General features: G+C 42.2%; 1 protein-coding gene across 1 annotated transcript in view; it reads right to left on the reverse strand.

Moving 5' to 3' along the window:
* Nucleotides 1–18,759, reverse strand: part of CEP112 (centrosomal protein 112kDa) — a 489,757-nt gene that overhangs the window by 41,451 nt on the left and 429,547 nt on the right. Inside the window, exon 25 of the mRNA XM_006886401.1 lies at nt 16,697–16,786. Within this exon, the coding sequence (XP_006886463.1) occupies nt 16,697–16,786 (90 nt within the window). The remainder of the gene's footprint in view (nt 1–16,696; nt 16,787–18,759) is intronic.

An 18,759-nucleotide genomic window follows, 5' to 3' on the forward strand; every position in this document is an offset into this window, starting at 1 on the left:
ACAGTCACAGCTGGGAAGTCGTATACCACTGGATTCCAAACAGGCCTCAGAGTTCATAAAATTTTAATAATGCCAATTGTGTGAGATACTCATGAGTTCCTACATTTTCCATTCAATTCAACAAAGCATGATTTTGCATTTGAACATTCTATAATAATGTGTTTCCTACTGGAACTACACCCTTTAATTCTGTATAGAAAATTGAGCCAGTTACCTATGTGGAAAATAGATTAAAATGGCCTTTTAACTGTAGAACTTTCCTTTGTGTTGAACAATTGCATTCCTTTCCCTATTTCTAGTGTAAGCTGACATCTATGTGGTGCCTCGGCCAAAGCTCTGCTCGACACTAAACAATTTCAATGGCTTCTACCCTGAAACAGCTCTTTCTCAAGAGGAAAAGGGGATCGTTTCTGGCTGGATGAGAGTGGAAAAGGCTGCTGCAAGGAAGTGACATCTCAGAATGACTGCGATGTTTTTCTGAATTTGCCAAGCTCGATAAATGGTCATCAAACATTTCTTCCTTGTGGTTGTGCCGGCTCCCTGTACCCTCTTTCGCCACCTCAGTGTTTAGCTCTTGAACTTCTTTCTAGCTGTTTACTCAATTCTCCAAGTTCAGTGCTTCATAACTACTAGGCAGGTAAGCCCTGATGGAGCAATGCTCAGAGACAGATATGGACACTTAAGTTCTTATTGATGCATTGTTCACAACAGCGAAGAGATGAAAACAATCCAAGTGCCCATGAACAAATGAATGGTTAAAGAAGCTGTGGTAAGTTCACACAATGGAGTACTACACAGCAGTGAAAAACAAGGAATTTATAAAATATTATACAAAATGGGTAACCCTGGAGAACATTCTTTTGAATGAAATATCTTAATCACAAAAGGACAAATACTGCATAATGCCACTTTTACAAAAAAGACTGACATGGAGGTTGGGGAGAAACTAAGAAAAGAGCAGATAAATAATGTAAACAGCACTGAAACATATGAGTGAAAAAATATTTAAAAGGAATATATGATTAGGTATTATTTGCATAACAACAGTTCAGAATAAAAGATGTATAGCAAAATGGACTTGGTATGGGGAAAGAGGAAATTGTGCAAAAATGAAAGAATCTGTTTATAGAGAAAAGTAAACTGAAGCATGGGGGTGGTAGGGAGGAAAATGTGCCACAATGAATGAATGGAAATTAAAGTTTTCTGTAAACTTTCGTTAGAATATTCTATAAAATTCATTAAAAAAATAATTCCTCAGAGATTCTACTCTTATTCCCTAGATCAACACGTGATAATCCCCTCCCACCTCCCCAGCATGGGTGTCTTGGCCCATTAATGTGTTGCATTGCTAACCAAAAGGCTGTATCTTTGGTGGTTCAAATCCACCAGCTGCTCTGAGGGAGAAAGATGGGCAATTTCCTCCCACAACTAAGATGACTCATAGACCATGACCCTGTCCCACGCTGTGCCACCCTTACCATCCCTGATATACGTGGGCCAAATTGCTGCGCCACTGTACCAATCCATCTCACTGAGGGTTCGCCCCTCTGTCCAAACATGCCCTCCAAGCTGACCTTCCACCTTTCCATGTTTGTCCTTCCCAAGGAACAGCCTCCCCTAGCAACGCGCCCAAAGTACGTGAGGTGAAACGTCACCACCTTTGCCTCTCAGGAGCACTACAGACTCAACCCACTGGAGGGTCCCTCTAAGCTGGAATCCATTCAGTGGTGGAGAGTGTGAGAGGGTTAATGTTTGAAAAGGTGGCATCAAGCACAACTTGGGTTGAAGTCCACAATTATACACAATTCCTTTAAGGGCTTCAAAAATTTACTGATTGATTTACTGTTTAAAAAAACCCAACCCAACCCACCCTGCTGAAATGAAAGTCAAAATTACTTAAAACAGAAAGCCAGAAGAGGGAGAACATTTCATTACACTTCAGGGGTGAAGGAGGAGCTGCGGCCCCAGACAGGCGCAGTCCGCAGGAAGGCTGGGCCGCCCCCAGCTCTCTCTTGGGGCCTCATCCCAGAGTTCCTGCTCACCACTCACCGCCTGGACCAAGAGCGGCTGCCCAGACAACGCAGAAAGGGCTTTTGGGAAATTCGGTCGCAGCGATGTGGTGGGTGCTTGGCTGACGCTTACATGTGATTTGTCAGCAAAGCACAGGACTGAAAATGAGCTGGGAGAACATCAGGAAATCGCCCCCGTTCTCTGCTCCCTCCAACCCCCAGCATAATCACCCAGTGGCATTAGATGCAAAGGGAATCTCAAGGCGTCAGTGACAATGAAACACCGAGCACATCGACACCCTCAAATGGTGTTGTGACATTGTGTATTACATTCTGTGGGGGCTTTGGGTACAAGTGGTGGCCCCTTGTATAGCTGTCTCTAGTACAAAGGTTGTCCCTTGGCCAGTGGTTGCCACTGTGATTTACTGGGATATTGCTTTATAAGTGATACTTTGACGAGGGGAGCACATACCTCTGACACTATGCTTCAAAGAGTTTTTTGTGAGCCTTTTTTTCTCCCCCAAAGAACAGGGGCAAGTGTTCCAACTCTCGCTGGAAATAAGATAGAACCAAACGCAATGTGGTTCCAGCCCTTCGAACAACACAAGTCCTTGGATGATGCATCACACCAGCTGTCGGGGAATGAATGCATTTTGTTGGCACGGGAAGAGAAAGAATGAGGCTGAATTTTGTAAATAAACTGTGGTTATTAAGATTACTTGAACATGAGCCAGAATAATAACCATTAAACATGAAAAGTCAATAAAAGTCTTTGAGTTATACTTCTGTTGCAATTCTTGGTCATCTTTTCTTAATGTGCTTTGGGATACTACCGAGTTGGAGCACTTAGTGCTTTCAAATAGATTTCCCTGTGATGAGCTAGCCAACAGCAGCTAAGACTGCGAAGTTTGAAAATCCACTACAGAAAAGGGAAATGAAAGGCTTTGAAAGCTGTGAAAGACCAATTCTTCCTTTTAAACAATTGTCACGATTATTGCTTCATTGATTTCCTGTCTCTGAGGGGTCGTCTTCCTTAAGGCTGTGTGGGGCTCAATAGATTTGCTGGTTACCCTTGATGATGACTGAGGTGGTTTAAGGATAAGCAATGCCCTATAATGAAAGCAAGGAGAGCTTGTAAGTAGATTGATCTTGGTCTTCCTGCTATCCACGTTAGTCCCCAGCAGAACATGAGCATGGTGGGAGGGAAGTAAACGATTTGGGAATATGGAGGGTGGTAGTGGTTGCAAGGATAGGGGAGGGGAGGCCTCGCTGAAGCAAATGTGGGATGTCAAACACCAACAGAGAACTCCTTACACTAAAGGGGCAGATCTTATTCTAGAAGCAAAGAATCAGCAGAATGATCCATTAAGTTTAAGAAGATCCAGAGAAAATGAGACTGGTGGTGTCCCTTCTGCACTGGCCTTCTAAGAGCATATTGCAGAAGACCTCTCGAAGGAACTTCCACCTTATTTTAGAGATAAGCAGAAAGTCAGCTGAATGGGTAGGTTACTTACATTTAAGGTCCCTCAATCTTTCAACCTTTTTGGTGCTATTAACACTAGAGAATAGCTTAGGGCCAAAGGTAAGCCAGGAGCACTCAATGACCCTACTTACTTCAGATGAAAGCTACAGATGAATAGAAAATACTATTTTTTTTTAACACAGGTTTAGAAAAGAATATGCTCAGAAAAGTTCTAGTCAACATACGCTTAGGAAACCTCTCACCAAGGACCTGCCTCACTACTCAAGATCAGAGGGTTTGTTTTCAGATTTCAGCATCAATCCTGCCATTCTCTGCCCTCTTTCCTTTCTTCCATTAGCTCATTGATCACCGCTGAAGGCCAAGCACTGGGCTAAATGTGGAGAGACAGGAATAAACACAACGTAGCCCAGTTCAGCGATGTCCCATATCCCACCTTGTCCAACGAGTATACTGCCTCCAAGCGAAAACCCATAAGGAAGACCTACTCCGAACTGCAAAAGTCCAGCTGGAAGAGGAGCAGGGGTGGACAAAGTGGTTTTGAGGTTGGGATTCAGGACAGTTGAGACCTCATGTTGTTATGTTATGTTATATGCAGTAGAGTCAACAACAACTCACAGCAACCCTATGACCAATAGCTCCGAACCCTGCCCTACTCTGAGTCAACCTAACTATCTGTGATGCACCTGACCCCACAGCTACAGTCACTGTGTCAATCCATCTCATCCAGGGTCTTCCAATTCAACTTGACAACAAGCACTGGTGGACGCTATGAAGATAGCAAGCAGGGCTCTGACCCTCAAGATACTTAAAATGTAGCAGGACACTTTTTCTTCAGTTTCTAGGACTTAACATTCTCTGGCTCTTCTCTTGTCTAGATCATTCCTTTTTTATAGAGGCTCTGTGTCTTCCCATAATTCCTTAGCTCTCTTGAATGTGGTCACGCCCATGGATCTGGCCATGACCTTTGAACCTTCTTCTACTCTATGCTAACATAATCCTCTTCTCCTGTATCTGCCTTCAAGATGAATCTGATGTAATTTCACTTCGATAGCGCTGCTAAGAGTTCTCAATTTGTATTTTCAACTGCATGCCTCCAAGTGAACATCCTGCTGTGAACATCACAAAACTCACAACAGAGAATGATGGTAGCATTGTCCTCTAACCACCAGCCTATCAGTTCCCAAGCTTGGTATTACTGCTGACATATCCCTTTCCCCCTCTAAGTCTCTATGCTCTGTGAAGCGTTCTCTTTACATCTCTCCCTCTTCCTCTCCCTTTCACTCTCCACAACAACGTCTAGTTGAATGTTACTCTTTGACTTAGTGATATGATTTTCAGCGCTACAGCCTCTGAATTGGTCTCCGCCCATCTCTTGTTCATCTTATCTACTGCTGCCAGGTTGTTCTTTCTATGCATAACTGCAATCACTTAACACTACCCATCTAAAGGAGAAGAAATCCTCAATGGTTTGTAGTTTGTCTTCTGGCCAGTTCCTTCCATCTCATATTGGCCAACAGTGGTCCTAACACCTAGCATAGTGCCTGGCAAGAAGTAAATACTCCAAACCAAAAGTTTAAACAATTTTTTCTTTCCTTTCCTTTTTTTTTTTAGAGGCTAGAAGGAATGAAGAGGGGGAGCTCTGGTGGCCTAGTGGCAAGAAGCTGCACTGCAATCCCAGAGGAACACGGTTCGAATCCACCAGACGCTCTGCCGGAGAAGGAGGCGCAATATCCTCCTGTACCAGTCAGATCTGATTTGACGGTACACGTACACAAAATTAAAAAAACAAACAAACAAAAAAAAACCCACAAAACTCTTTGGTCTTATCTTCCTCTCAAGTCACATTCTACTGTGTTCCCTGTACACTGCCCTGTGTTCCCGGAACACTTTTGAGGCTGTGCTCTCTTGGGTCTTCTGTTCTTCCATTAGTCTGCCTTCCCTCTGTTCCTCTAAGAATAATTATAACTACCCACATTCCATGTTCACAGTGTTTTACAGTTTTGAAAGTAGTTTTCACACACATTCTCCCCTGTTGATGCTCACAGCAACTTGGTGGGAAGGTATTTTATTCATCAGGAACTTGATTTCTGGTGAGGTAATGGGATTTGCCCAAGAGCACAGAATTGGTTGGTGATAAGGGTGAACTTAGAACCTGCAGTTCCTTTACCATGGAGCCAAGCTGGCCTTGGAGCCTCTCCTCACCTGGGTCTTGGTGCTGTGGTTGCTGTTGTTGATGGTGGTGCCACTGAGTTGACTACAACTCATACAGTGACCCTATGAACAGCAGATCTGAACACTGTCCTATCCTGTGCCATCCTCATCATTTTAGACTCATTTGATCCCACTGCCACCATTATTGTGTCAATCTACCTTACTGAAGTGCTTCCTCTCTTTTGCTTACTATCTTTTCAAGGAACAGATTCTTCTAGCAACATGTCCAAAGTATGAGAAATGTCATCTTTGCCTCCAACTCTGGCTGCATTTTCCCCAAGACACATGTGTTTGTTCTTTTGGCTGTTCAAGGCTCTTCTCCAACACCACAACTCAAAGGCATCAACTCTTCTTCTCTCATCCTTATTCACTGTCCAGCTCCCAGATGCATAGCATGTGACTGAAAAGACCATGGCCTGAACCAAGCACACTTTAGTCTTCAAACTGACATCATAGCGCTTTCGTATTTTGGAGAGCTCCCTGACAGCTGACTTACCGTGTGAAATACATCTCCTGGTTTCTGACTGCTGGCACCAAGGGTGGTGGTTGTTGAAATTAACATTAAAATAATTGATAATTATAATTAAAATGAAAATAATTTATAAAAATTGATAAAATTAAATCATTGATAATTTCAATTCTTTTTCCATCTATCATGATGCTGTCTATTTGCCAGTGGTGAAGACCTTTGTTTTCTTGATGTTGAGATATAACCCATACCAAAGGTTATAGTCCTTAATCTTCTGCACCAAGTGCTTCAAGTCTTCCTCATGTTCAGTAAGCAATGTTGTATTATCTGCATAGTGCAGTTTGTTGATAAGTCTTCCTCCAATCCTGATGCCACGTTCCTCTTCTTAAAGTTCAGCTTCATGGGTTACTCACTCAGCATACAGTCCGAGTAGGTATGGAGAAACGATATATCCCTAAGGCACACCCTTCCTGATTTTAAACCACGCAGTGTTCCCTTGCTCTGTTCTGACATTAGCTTCTTGATCTAGGTATAGATTTTGCATGAACACAATTAAATGTTCTGGGATTCCCATTCCTCTCAATGTGAGACGTAATTTGGTATGATCCACACAGTCAAATGCCTTTGTCAATAAAACAGAAATAGACATTCTTCTGGTATTCTGTGCTTTCACCCAGGATCCATCTCACATCAGCAATGATATCCCTGGTACCAGAGCCTCTTCTAAATCTCACATGAACTTCTGGGATTTCCCTGTACTACTCTAGCAGTTTTTGGATGATCTTCAGCAATATTTTGCTTGCATGTGATATTAATGATATTGTTCGATATTTTCCACATTCTTTTGGATCACCTTCCTTGGGAATGAACACAAATACGGATCTCTTCCAATCATTCAGCCAGGCAGCTGAACTCCAAATTTCCTAGCATAGACTGATGAGTCAAAATGGACTCAATTACCATGGGTTTGGCTTCTTGGTATGTTAATATGTGAACAATTTTTTATTCTTTTTTCCCTATTATTCATCAGACCAGATTATCTTGCTAGAATGAGTAAATGACTTCGTTTTGCTGTGAGTAACTAAAACACGGTTGGTGGCAGTATTTTAGTTTAAGATATAAAACTTTGATCTGTATTTGTATTTAGCACTACAGAGCACCAGTCCATTTTTCAGAGTTAACTCTAGTGGAAAACAATACTCTGGGGATGAGGAATCTTATAGGTATGTGTCACTAATTTATTGTGTGGCATTATGGACGTCTTTCCAGATAATTCAGTTTCCTTGAAATATAAGGGCATATTATCAGCACTCTGATCTCTTGCTCTATGCTGAAACTATGGGTAAATGTTTAGATTTGTTTCTGAATTGGAAATTATTAACTCCTGGTATGGATAACGAGAATAATAATTTCAAGTTACAGGTTATGAATTAAAAGGCAGAAATGGTTTCTCAAAGACCAACTTTAGAAAATTAGTAATCTACAAATTTTGTGTGGTTTACTTTGAATCTTTTTCAATTTCTTAATTTTAACATTGGTAGTTGGTGTGAAATTTAAATAATAGTCTTATGAACTGGTCTTTGTGCCTACAGAGGTGTTATTGTATGCCTGAGAGTATTGTAGAACTGAGGATTTTTTTACCAACGTACACCCAGAACTGTACCAAATACACAACCAACACACATTCACAACTACTGGTGACTGGGATGGGAAAGCTGGAAACAAAGAATGATCAGAACTTGGAGAACATGACCATCAGGGTAGATGCAAGAGACTGCATGGATTTCAAATAGAGGACATTTCAGAAAAAGATGATGGAGACGCTTAATACCATCAGCCAGAACAAGGCCAGAGACTGACTGTGGAAGAGACCATTGACTGCTCATGTGCAAGTTCAAGACGAAGCTGAATAAATGAAAAACAACTCTGTCACTGATTTGAGTATGTCACACTGAATTTAGATGCCACTTTGAAGAACAGACTCACAAACTGAACACAAATGATCAAAATATGAGTTAGGGAGTGCCCCAAGGACATCATATATGAAGAAAGTAAAAAGGCATTCAGAAGGTAGGAAAGAAAGAAAATACTAAAGTGGGTATCAGAAAACACTCTGCAACTTGCTCTAGAAGATAGAGAAGTTAAATGTAAAAGAGCCTAACAGATTTCAAACAGGATGAAGACAAAGTAAACTATTATAATGCAGCATAAAAACAAGACTCAAGCAGCAATTGTGAAAAATGCAATGGATAAAATATTGAATGAACAAGAATGCATCAAAATATGATGGAAGGAATGTAAAGAGTTATTGTACTAAAAAGGACTGGTCAATGTTCAACCACTTCAAGAGCTAGCATATGACCAAGAATCCACAGCCCCGCAGGAAGAATTACATGCTGACTGGAAGGAGCTGATGAAAAGGAATTAATGACACACCAACTAAGATGTCTCCACAAGTGGATGCAACTCTAGAAAGAAAGCCTCACTCTTAAGTGCCAAGGAATGTGGAGGACTTGAACAGATTAACAATTGTGCCTGCTCCCTAGAAATGTGATTCCTGCCTAGAAGGCAGAAATTACTCAACAGTATCATTAATATCACATGTGAGTAAAATTTTGCTGAAGATAGTTAAAAAAAATAGATGCAGTATTCCACTGACAAGGAACTACTAGAAATTAAAGAATTCTGAAGAAGACATGAAACAAGAGACATCACTGGTGATGTTAGACGGAACTCAGCTGGAAGCACAGAATATAGGCAAAGCTCATTTTACTGCACTATTTTATCTCACCTTCCTGAGACTGTGTGCTTTTACAAATCTATGATCTGTCACAACCCAGTGTTGAGCAAGTGAACTGGTGCCATTTCTCCAAAAGTGGGTGCTCACTTATGTCTCTGTTACATTTTGGTAATTCTCACAAGATCTCAAACTTTTCATAGCGCTAACTGCACACTTAACAGACCACAGTGTTCTTATGCACTAGGAAACTGAAACCATTTTTCTGACTTCCTTTATTACGATAACAAGTCATTTAATTATCTGGTGGTCTGAAAGCAAGCCCGCAACATCTCTGAGGTGTGCCAGTACCAGAAAGATATTTATCTATGCTTTAAAAGTGATACAAAGGCATCGGACTGTGTTAATCACAACAAATTATGAATAGCATTGTGAACAATGGGAATTCCAGAACACTTAGTTGTGCTCTTGTACAAAAATCTAAAGATAGTCATTTGGACAAAACAAGAGAATCCTGTGTGGTTTAATACCAGGAAAGGTGTGCATCAGGGTTGCGTCCTTTTAGCATACTTACTGACCTGTATGCAGCACAAATAATGTGAGAAACTGGCCTATCTGAAGGAGAATGAGGGAAGGAAGACTCATTAACAACATGTGTTAAGTAGATGACAGAAACTTGCTTGCTGAAAATGGCCTTGAACCACTTTACTGGCGAAGAGAAAAGATTATATAGTCTTCAGCATGAATTAAATCCTAATATAGAGAAACTAAAAATTCTTATAACTGGACTAATCAACAACATTGTCACAAATGGAGAAATAGTGAAGTTGTCAAAAAATTTCATTTTACTTGGATCTACAATCAAAGCCCAGGAAAGCAGCAGTCACGAAGTCCAATGACTTAGCTGACTGAGCAAATCGACTGTGAAAGTACTGTTTCTTGAGAGTATTAACAACAAAGGAATCACTTTGAGGACTAGGAACAGACCCAGGTCTTGGTATTCTCAATCACCTCAAATGTATATGAAAGTTTACAATAAAGAAGGCTGAAGCAGACCTGATACCTTTGAACTACAGGGAAGGGACGAATATTGAGAGGGCAAGACTGATCTCAGAATAAGCTGCCTGGGAAGTCCAGTCAGGGTGTTCTCACATGTGAGGACGGCGCCAATCCTCACATACTCTGCACACGTTATCGAGGGACTAGTATCTGGGGAAGGAAAACATGCTCCATAAAGGAAAGTATGGTGGTGGTTGTTAATTGCCGTTGAGTCGTAGGCAACTCATAGCAACGTTATGAACAGAAGACCTGAACATCTGTGTATAACTTTCATAATTTCTCCAAGTTCCTAAGGTTTCCAGAGACAAGCTGTTACAGAAGTAGATACCACTCCTACTTTCAAGCTTGTTTTAACTGAGGAGCTCCTCTAAACACTGTCCTCCATGGGTAACCATTATCGCATTTGACATATCAGTGTCACGGTGTTCAGCTTCACAGCAAACACCAGTTACCTCTGTACAGCAAATGGACAGACAAGAGCTATACCAGTTAGAAGAATATTTGACCAAAAATGAAAGGGTTAGCAAAAAAATAAGAAGACCCTCAATCTCCTCCCGTGTGATTTACTGCCTCTAAAAACCCACTGGAGGGCCAGCTATGACTCAGTTATGGCTCCACAGCAAACAACGACCAGATGGTTTAACACAATGACACAGGAATGGACACAAACACAGTAGAGGCTATGAGGATGGAGCAGGACTTCGCAGTCACATGAATCAGGGCAAACTTGATGGCACCTGACAACAACAGTAACAGTAACATCTGGAAGTTCATAGGAGATGCATTAACCCTTTGTAACACGAGTGAAGAACAGCCCTTCCTCATCTCTGAGTCTGCGGAGCTAAAGAGAGGGGCGATGGCATCAAGGCAAGTGGCGGCCAGCAAGGATCCCACCCATCAAGGCCTGATGAGAAGCAGCTTTTTGTTTTTAATTAGAAACACCACTCTTAAAATGCCTCATTCATTTTTTTTTTTGTTTTTATAGAATCAAAACACAGGAATTTTTCTTAAATGAAAAACAGGAACCCCCCAAAACCCTTTTTCTTTTAAAAGCAAGCAAGTTAAAAAAGCAGCCCAGGAAATTGTTCTTTGTAATTCTGCCAGTTTCAATTTTGATGCTTTACGCAGCTAGTATCGAGACAGTAATATGTAGTTGAAAAGGAGGAGACAAAATTTCCAAGCAGTTGCTCTGTGCACACCTCAGTTGTGTGTGTGTGTGTGTGTGACTTCCTGATGCACAGCTAGCCACTCTTTCCGCGGCAGCACTGACTGAAAGGAGAATGAAGTCCTTTCAACCTTTCAGACATCCCAAGCAGGCCCACAGAAGAGCAGACACTTGGGGTTTTACATGACAGAAAGTCTAATGCCTTTCGACGACTTCCATTACTGTCACAAGTTGAAAGATGGAAACAGGTCAAAATCTGACAGAGTAACAGATTAAATGAAGTTAAATATACATTTATTATATGTCTATTATTTGCTTTCCAAACTGGCATTTCCACTTCCTCCTTTTTTTCCTAGGATTTTTGTGGGAAGAATCCAACAGCTCATGGCTGGAAAGATGATGAAACGCTCAGCTGTACCATGGGTATTTCCTGATATTTCTTTGGGAAACTGTAGCCCAATAGCAGATATCAGGAATCAGTGTGAGAAATAGTCTAAAAAGCTATTGTCACTACAGAGATGAAAGCAACTTTGATGATCAAAAAGAAGTCAATAAAAAAAAAAAAAGAAGAAGACTGATAGTAGTTCCTGAATCCTCCCGCCTTATTCTTTTGGGACTTCTTAATTTCCCTACTCTCAATATATTATGGAATTTTCCGTGTGAAGCTTTGCCATGAATTAGAGTGATGTCAACAAAGTTTTACCTGAAGTCATTCTGAGCACACGCTGGAGAAGCCCTGGGCCTCTGAGGAGGACTGTTTCCTGCTTTTCAGAAGCTTGTCTCCCTCCTGTTAGCTCCTGGAGGCCCAGACAGTGGGCGGAGCTCAGCTGACCTCTGGTAATAAGGGGACCCGTGGCAATGAGTCTTGAGGACCATTCTCCAATCTAAATGGCATTCCACATGCAAAGTCTGCCATGCAGTTGGGTTTTATTGCTCTTTGTTTTTTTCTGTCCACGAAGAGGGAGGGCGACAATGGAATTTCACTACTGGACCAGGTTATCTGCAACAGTTATGTTTGTTTTCCTACCACTCACCCCCAACTTCCTTCAACTCGAGCACATCTACTTACAAACAAAATGAAGACTGACTTTTAGCACCGTTACTGAGCTCTCTTTTTTTTTATTAACTTAAAATGTAGAGCAAAGGTTTGAAATTCAGATAAATATGGCTTAAAAGTATCTCTATTACTGGCTCTACCACTGATCTGTCAGCTGGTTGGGGTCTACGTGTTACTGGGAGGGTGGAAACTAGGCCACTAGTATTTCAAATACCAACATGATGGACAGGTTTCAGGGAATGTTCTAGAACAAGACAGATTCAGAAGAAAGCCCTGGTAGTTATAAAATTCAGCTCATAAAAGATCTCACGGATCATGAGAGAAAACGTTGACCATTTTGGGCATGGTCTCAAAGGACGAGTCACTGAAGGATGACATCATATTTGGTGGGACAGAGGGCCAGCAGGGCTGGTGAACACTCTTGGTGAGATGGACTGGAACAAAAGAAGATTCTAACTTGCCAGGATTCTAACTTTCAGCCAGGATCAATCTGACATCAGCAATGATATCCCTGGTATCATGACCTTTTCCAAATTCTGCTTGAACTTTTGGCAGTTCCCTATTTATATACTGTTCTAGCTGTTTTTTTTATGATCTTCAAATAGTATTCTGCTTGCATGTGATATTAATGATATTAATTATTCAGTAATTTTCACATTCTGTTGCATCCACCTTTCTTGGGAATTGACTATGCAAAAGCATTTGACTATGTGCATCATAACAAATTAGGATATTGAGAATAATGGGAATCCCAGAACACTTAATTGTGCTCATATGAAACCTATACCTGAACCAAGAAGCTATTATCTGAACAGAACAAGGGAACACGACATAGTTTTAAAATTAACAAAGATGTGAATCAGGGTTGTACTCTCTCTCCATACCTATTCAATCTGTACGCTGAGCAAATTATTCAAGAAGCTGGACTCCACGAAGAATGTGGCAGCAAGACTGGAGGAAGACTCATCAATAACCTGCGTTATGCAGATGACCCGATCTTGTTTTCTCAAAGTGAGGGGGACTTGAAGCACTTGCTGCAGAAGATCAAAGACTACAGCCTTCAATATAGATTGCATCTCAACGTCAAGAAAATCAAAACTCTTACCACTGGACCAATAGGCAACATCATGATGTATGGAGAAAAGAGTGAAGTTGTCAATGATTTCTCCTTACTTGGATCCATAATTAACACCTGTACCAGCAGTCAGGTGATCAGGAGACATATTGCACTGAGAAAGTCTGCAATCAGGGACCTCTCCAAATAATTTAAGAAGCAATTATGTCAGTTTGAGGACTAAAGGGTTCCTGATTCAGGTCTTTTCAAACATTTGCTATGCTTGTGAGAGACGGACAATGAATAAGGATGACAGCAGAAGAATTGAGGCCTTTGAGCTGTGGTGGTGGAGGAGAGTACCGAATATCATCCCAGGGACTGCCAAAAGAACAAACCAATATGTCTTGTAGAAAGTGCAGCTGGAATACTCCTTGGAGGCAAAGATGAGTAAGCTTTGCTTCACATATTCAGGAAAATTGCTTGGAAGGACTGTTCTTTGGAGAGGGACATGATGCTTGGAAAGGTGGAAGTCTGGTGAAGGAGAGGAAGACCTTCCACTAGGTGAACTGACATCGTGACCTCCACAATGGGCTGTAGTGTGTCAAGAAGTATAATTACAATATAGTTACTGCACTCTCTCTACTTTCTCCCTGGGATTCTTGTTCCCACTAATCTCCTGTCCTACCCTTTTCTTACACTTTGAGTTTTATCCCTTGACAAATACTGTGTTTTGTTTTTTAATCTCATATATTTGATCGCCAAAATGTGGAACAATCTTATATTGTGTCTATCACATTGTAGGTATTTGAAAAATGGTAGTTTTTATTAGTGCTTTTTTATTTTGGTAGTTCATCCTAGTTAGACTACATGTTGTATCTCCTTTGCGATATGGATTTACACAGATGAGTAGATATGTATTTATGCCTATAATTCAGCTTATGGTCATCTCTTCCTTTATCTCTCATTGCTGTAGAATGGGAACAAAGTCATAGATGACCCTCCAGGGGAATTTCAGAGGCTTTAAGTCACACAGCAGAAGTCTACCCATCGTCCTCCATCAGGGGAGCTAGGGGATTAGAACCACTTGCCTCTGGGTCACTGGCACAATTCCTTACCCACCAGGCTACCACATTATATGCACATCTAAGAGAGGAGGAAGGATTTAAAAGGAGTCCATTCAATGCAGTAAGTATTAAAACTCGGTGACTATCTGGTACTTCCTTTTTCTATTACATACACTTCAGGATCCTCTTTGCAAACCTTTCCATAGTCGTTACAAGGGTCTCTATTTAGCTCTGCTTCAGTTTTAGTCTCTCCACAAAGTCACTAAAAGGTCACTAAAGTGAGTTCATTTAATCTGCCTGTACTGAGCTCTGATAGAGCCTTGGCGGCTCAGCACAATCCTCCTCGGGTTGCTGGTCACAATGTTGGTGATTTAAAGTCACCAGCCAATTCATGGGAGAAGGAAGAGCCAGTTTCCTTCCATAAAGATTTACAGCCTCGGAAACATCATCAGTTGGAACTAACTTGGTGACTGAGGGTTTGGTTGGTTAGTTTATTTATTTCTTCTTACTGGCACCAAGTTTTACTGTGAAATAACCCAAGTGTAGCATTAGGTAATGACCAGGGAAGTTCTGTACAGAATGGCTTAGTGATACCCAATGGCTAGGCTATACTTATGTCTCACCAGTCTATGCTTTCAGAAAACCTAGAGGACAGTGCTTGGCGGACTGACTGAGACAAATCCGTATTTGTTCCCATTTCCAAGAAAGGTGATCCAAAAGAATGTTGAAATTATTGAACAGTATTATTAATACCACATGTGAGAAAAATATTGCTGAAGATCATCCAAAATGGCTAGAGCAGTACATTGAAAGGGAACTGCCAGAAGTTTAGACAGAGTTTAGAAGAGATCGTGGCACTAGGGATAGCAAAGCTGATGTCAGATAGATCCTGGCTGAAAGCAAAGAGTACCAGAAGAATGTCCATTTGTGCTTTATTGACTATGCAAAGACATCTGATTGTGTGGATCATACCAAATTATGGCCAACATTGAGAAGAATGGGAATCCCAGAATACTTAATTGTGTTCAGGCAAAATCTACACTCAGACCAAGAATCTGCTGTCAAAGAGAGCAAGAGAACACTACATAGTTTAAAATTAAAAAAGGTGTGTGTCCAACCTGTATCCTTTCTCCATACATATTCCTTTGTGATACTGAACAAATGATTTGATAAAATGAGTAACCGGCAATATGTAGATGATACAACTTTGCTGCTGAAAGTGAGCTTATACGTGTGTCAGAGATTGTGAGGACGACACAGGATATGATGGGGTTCGGGTCCGTTGTCCGTAGGGCCACTATGAGTTGTATTCAGTTATTACTGTATTCAACAGCGCCTAACAAAATTCCATATCCAATGGCTATGGAGAGACACATTTTGGAAAGCTTCATTAAGACTCAAGATAATTATTAACTTCTTTACTTTACGTTTTAAATATTACCAACAAGGCCAATTCATTATAATCAGAAGAATTGGATGAAAATAATCCTGTCATTTGAAACTAGAATAGGTCATTAGCTATTGTCATAGCCAGATCCTCTGGTTTCTATTAATTTCATTAACATACTAGAAAAAAGGGAGAACCTTAAAATTCAAATATAAAGCATGATTGATGTCCTTAAGTAAAACAATGTCCACGCATTTTGAAAGGACGGTAAAGCAGTCACAGTTGGCTGCACACCCGACGGTTAGTTCCCTTCTTTGTTCAGCTCATCCTTCCTCGGATAACTCCACCACGAGCCTGAGGATGCTGACTGGACCAGGCTAACATTGGTACTCCCAGGCCTCTTCTAGAGCTGGCCTGTGACCTGCTCTGGCTACTGAGATGGGAAGGGAGGTTGGGGAAGGGAGCTTGTGGGAAAAGGTTCCTTATTCAAAAGAAGACCCCAGAAATAGGCAGTCCCTTCCTACCCCTGGATACTGCCAAGTCTGGATGGAAGTACGAAGTGTCGGGGCCATACTGGATTCACCTTTACCATTGAGCCACCCGAGACCTAGCCAAGGGAACATGATGGAAGCAGAACCTGACCTTCAAGGCCCTCAAGACCCTGCTGGAGGACGTGCTGTGGAGGGAGTCTCACTCAGCCCATCGTGACTTTGGGGCCAACTCCAAAACCCAGAAACAGCCAATCAGCACACCTGGCTGAGCAGGAGGGAGGGACAGCCAATCAGCACACCTGGCTGAGCAGGAGGGAAGGACAGCCAATCAGCACACCTGGCTGAGCAGGAGGGGGGGGGGACAACCAATCAGCACGCCTGGCTGAATAGGAGGGTGGGACAGCCAATCAGCACACAGCAGGAGGGAGGGACAGCCAATCAGCACACCTGGCTGAGCAGGAGGGAGGGACAGCCAATCAGCACTCTGGCCGAGCAGGAGAGAAGGCATACCTGCTCCTGTGACTCCAGTTCCCGGTGCTGCAGCTTCTTTTCTGCATTTCGCACCTGATTGGACCGGGCATCCAATTCATCCTGCAGAGCCTGAAAAGGGGTAAAAACACCAAAGGAACATTAAAGACTGGCCACCTGCATTTTCTACCCACTGAACTGATGTCAAATGGGCCATGGATTTCCACTCTATGACTGTCAGTCCCGAGAGTTCTGATAAACAAAAACAGACTTTCAGATGGCAGATCCCGAGACCCTGCTTTAAGAATAGCTGAGGTGGAAAAATTCCAAACAGGAATGCAGAAGGTGTCAACTCATTTGGTGAAGCTGTCTATTACAGACCCAGCAGAGACCAGCAGAGCATTCTATCAGGCAAAAAGCTACTGCTAACTACAATAGCTCTCTGAGTTCACCTACAAGGTGTCCTCTATAAACTGTTGTGGTGTATAGTGATAATCTGGCCAATGTGACATTTTTCAAAATTATAATTTGGTAATTTGAGTAAGTAACAGTAAGCTTAAAGGAACTTTTTTTTTCTAAAAAAAAGTCAGAGGAGATGGCACCAAATTTGAATAATTTATAAGATTTGAATAGAGATTCAGGCCAAGTGAACAGAATCAGGTTAATCTGGTGAGCTCTGAAAAAGCAACACTTGCAAGGACCATTTCACTATTTTAAGAAGCCAAGTGGACAGAGGGAAAACAAGACCCCAAACATCAAAACCAGGATCTAGTCAAACAATCCAGTGAAATTACAGACGTAAGAAGAAAGTGACAGGGCGCTGAAAGCACAGGATGGTTAACAGCCAGGATGCCAAATACATTCTCTAGGGTGAAATCTGTTTGGCTGAGAGTTTCTGCTGCCCATCAAGAACTATGAGAGTCACTACAGACAGCAGGGAGGGGGGGAAATCAGGTCCCCCTCCAAGCCCCACAAAAACAAACCCCTGCATTCATGTAGCTTGTACCATGATGGGGGACGGTGGGGAAACAAGCAAACAGTATGTAGAACAGACGGAGGTCTGAGATAAGTGCAGAAGGGAACTAACGTGGGCATGCAGGATAGAAGGTTCAGAGCTGGGCTGACCGGCAAAGGTCTGTGAATTGAAATGGATGGTCCAGGAGGGCGCGCTGAGCAAGAGCCGGAGGAGAGTCCATCACGCAGATGAGTGCACGAGGAGACTTATAGGCAGAAAAGTGACACGTGAAAGACTCTGACAGGATAAATCCTAGGGGGCAGCCCTACACTGTCACATGGAGTCTCTATGAGATGAGAATGAACTTGATGAGTCACCTGGAGACAATAGCCTGCAGGGTCAGCCAGGGGCTTCAGATGCCATCAGAGTGGACGGGATGGACGCCTCCTGGGGAGATATGAGAAGGAGCAGTCCTGGCTGTAGCTTAAAGAGCAGGCAGAAGAATGACAAGGCCCAAAGCAGGGAGGCATGTGAGCAGTCTCTTGCTGTGCACTGGGCGTAGGATGGTGGAACAACAAGGACATCTCTACGTAAGGACAGAGGACATCTCTGACAAAGTGGGGACACAGCATGAGACACAGAGGTGTTCCCAAAGATGAGCAGGGGAGGCTGGTCTGAACAGCTAGGAAAAGCAATCTGTCATTCACTGAGAAGGGGGAGACTGAAAGGGAGGGGCACTGATGTAGGCCTTGAACATGAAAACCAACACTCACTTGATTGCTTTTTTCTTTTCAATTTATCAGAAAAGCAGTATTTCTCTAACAAATAAATACATCTTAAAGAAAGTGCAGTCAGAGTGCTCCATGGAGGAAATAAGACAAAGCTTCACTTCACATACATTTATTTTACCTCAGAGGAAAAAAACCCCTCCTATCTCCTGGCCTGCCTTCTTCCCCATTTCACCAGCTAACTCCTGAAAGTGGTCTACACTCGGTGTCCCCGGAACCCCTCCCCGCCCCTCGATACCTCTCCTGACTGACTTCTGCCTCCTCCACTGTCGCCACAGTCACGTGTCAACTCCCAAGTGTCAAAGGCAGAAGCCGATTTCCTCCCTCCTTCCATGGGAGGACGTGGTCCTCTTCAGGGCCCG

This window comes from Elephantulus edwardii, unplaced genomic scaffold (assembly GCF_000299155.1).
Source record: "Elephantulus edwardii isolate Elephantulus edwardi_28Jun2011 unplaced genomic scaffold, EleEdw1.0 scaffold00048, whole genome shotgun sequence".
Lineage (NCBI taxonomy): Eukaryota > Metazoa > Chordata > Mammalia > Macroscelidea > Macroscelididae > Elephantulus > Elephantulus edwardii.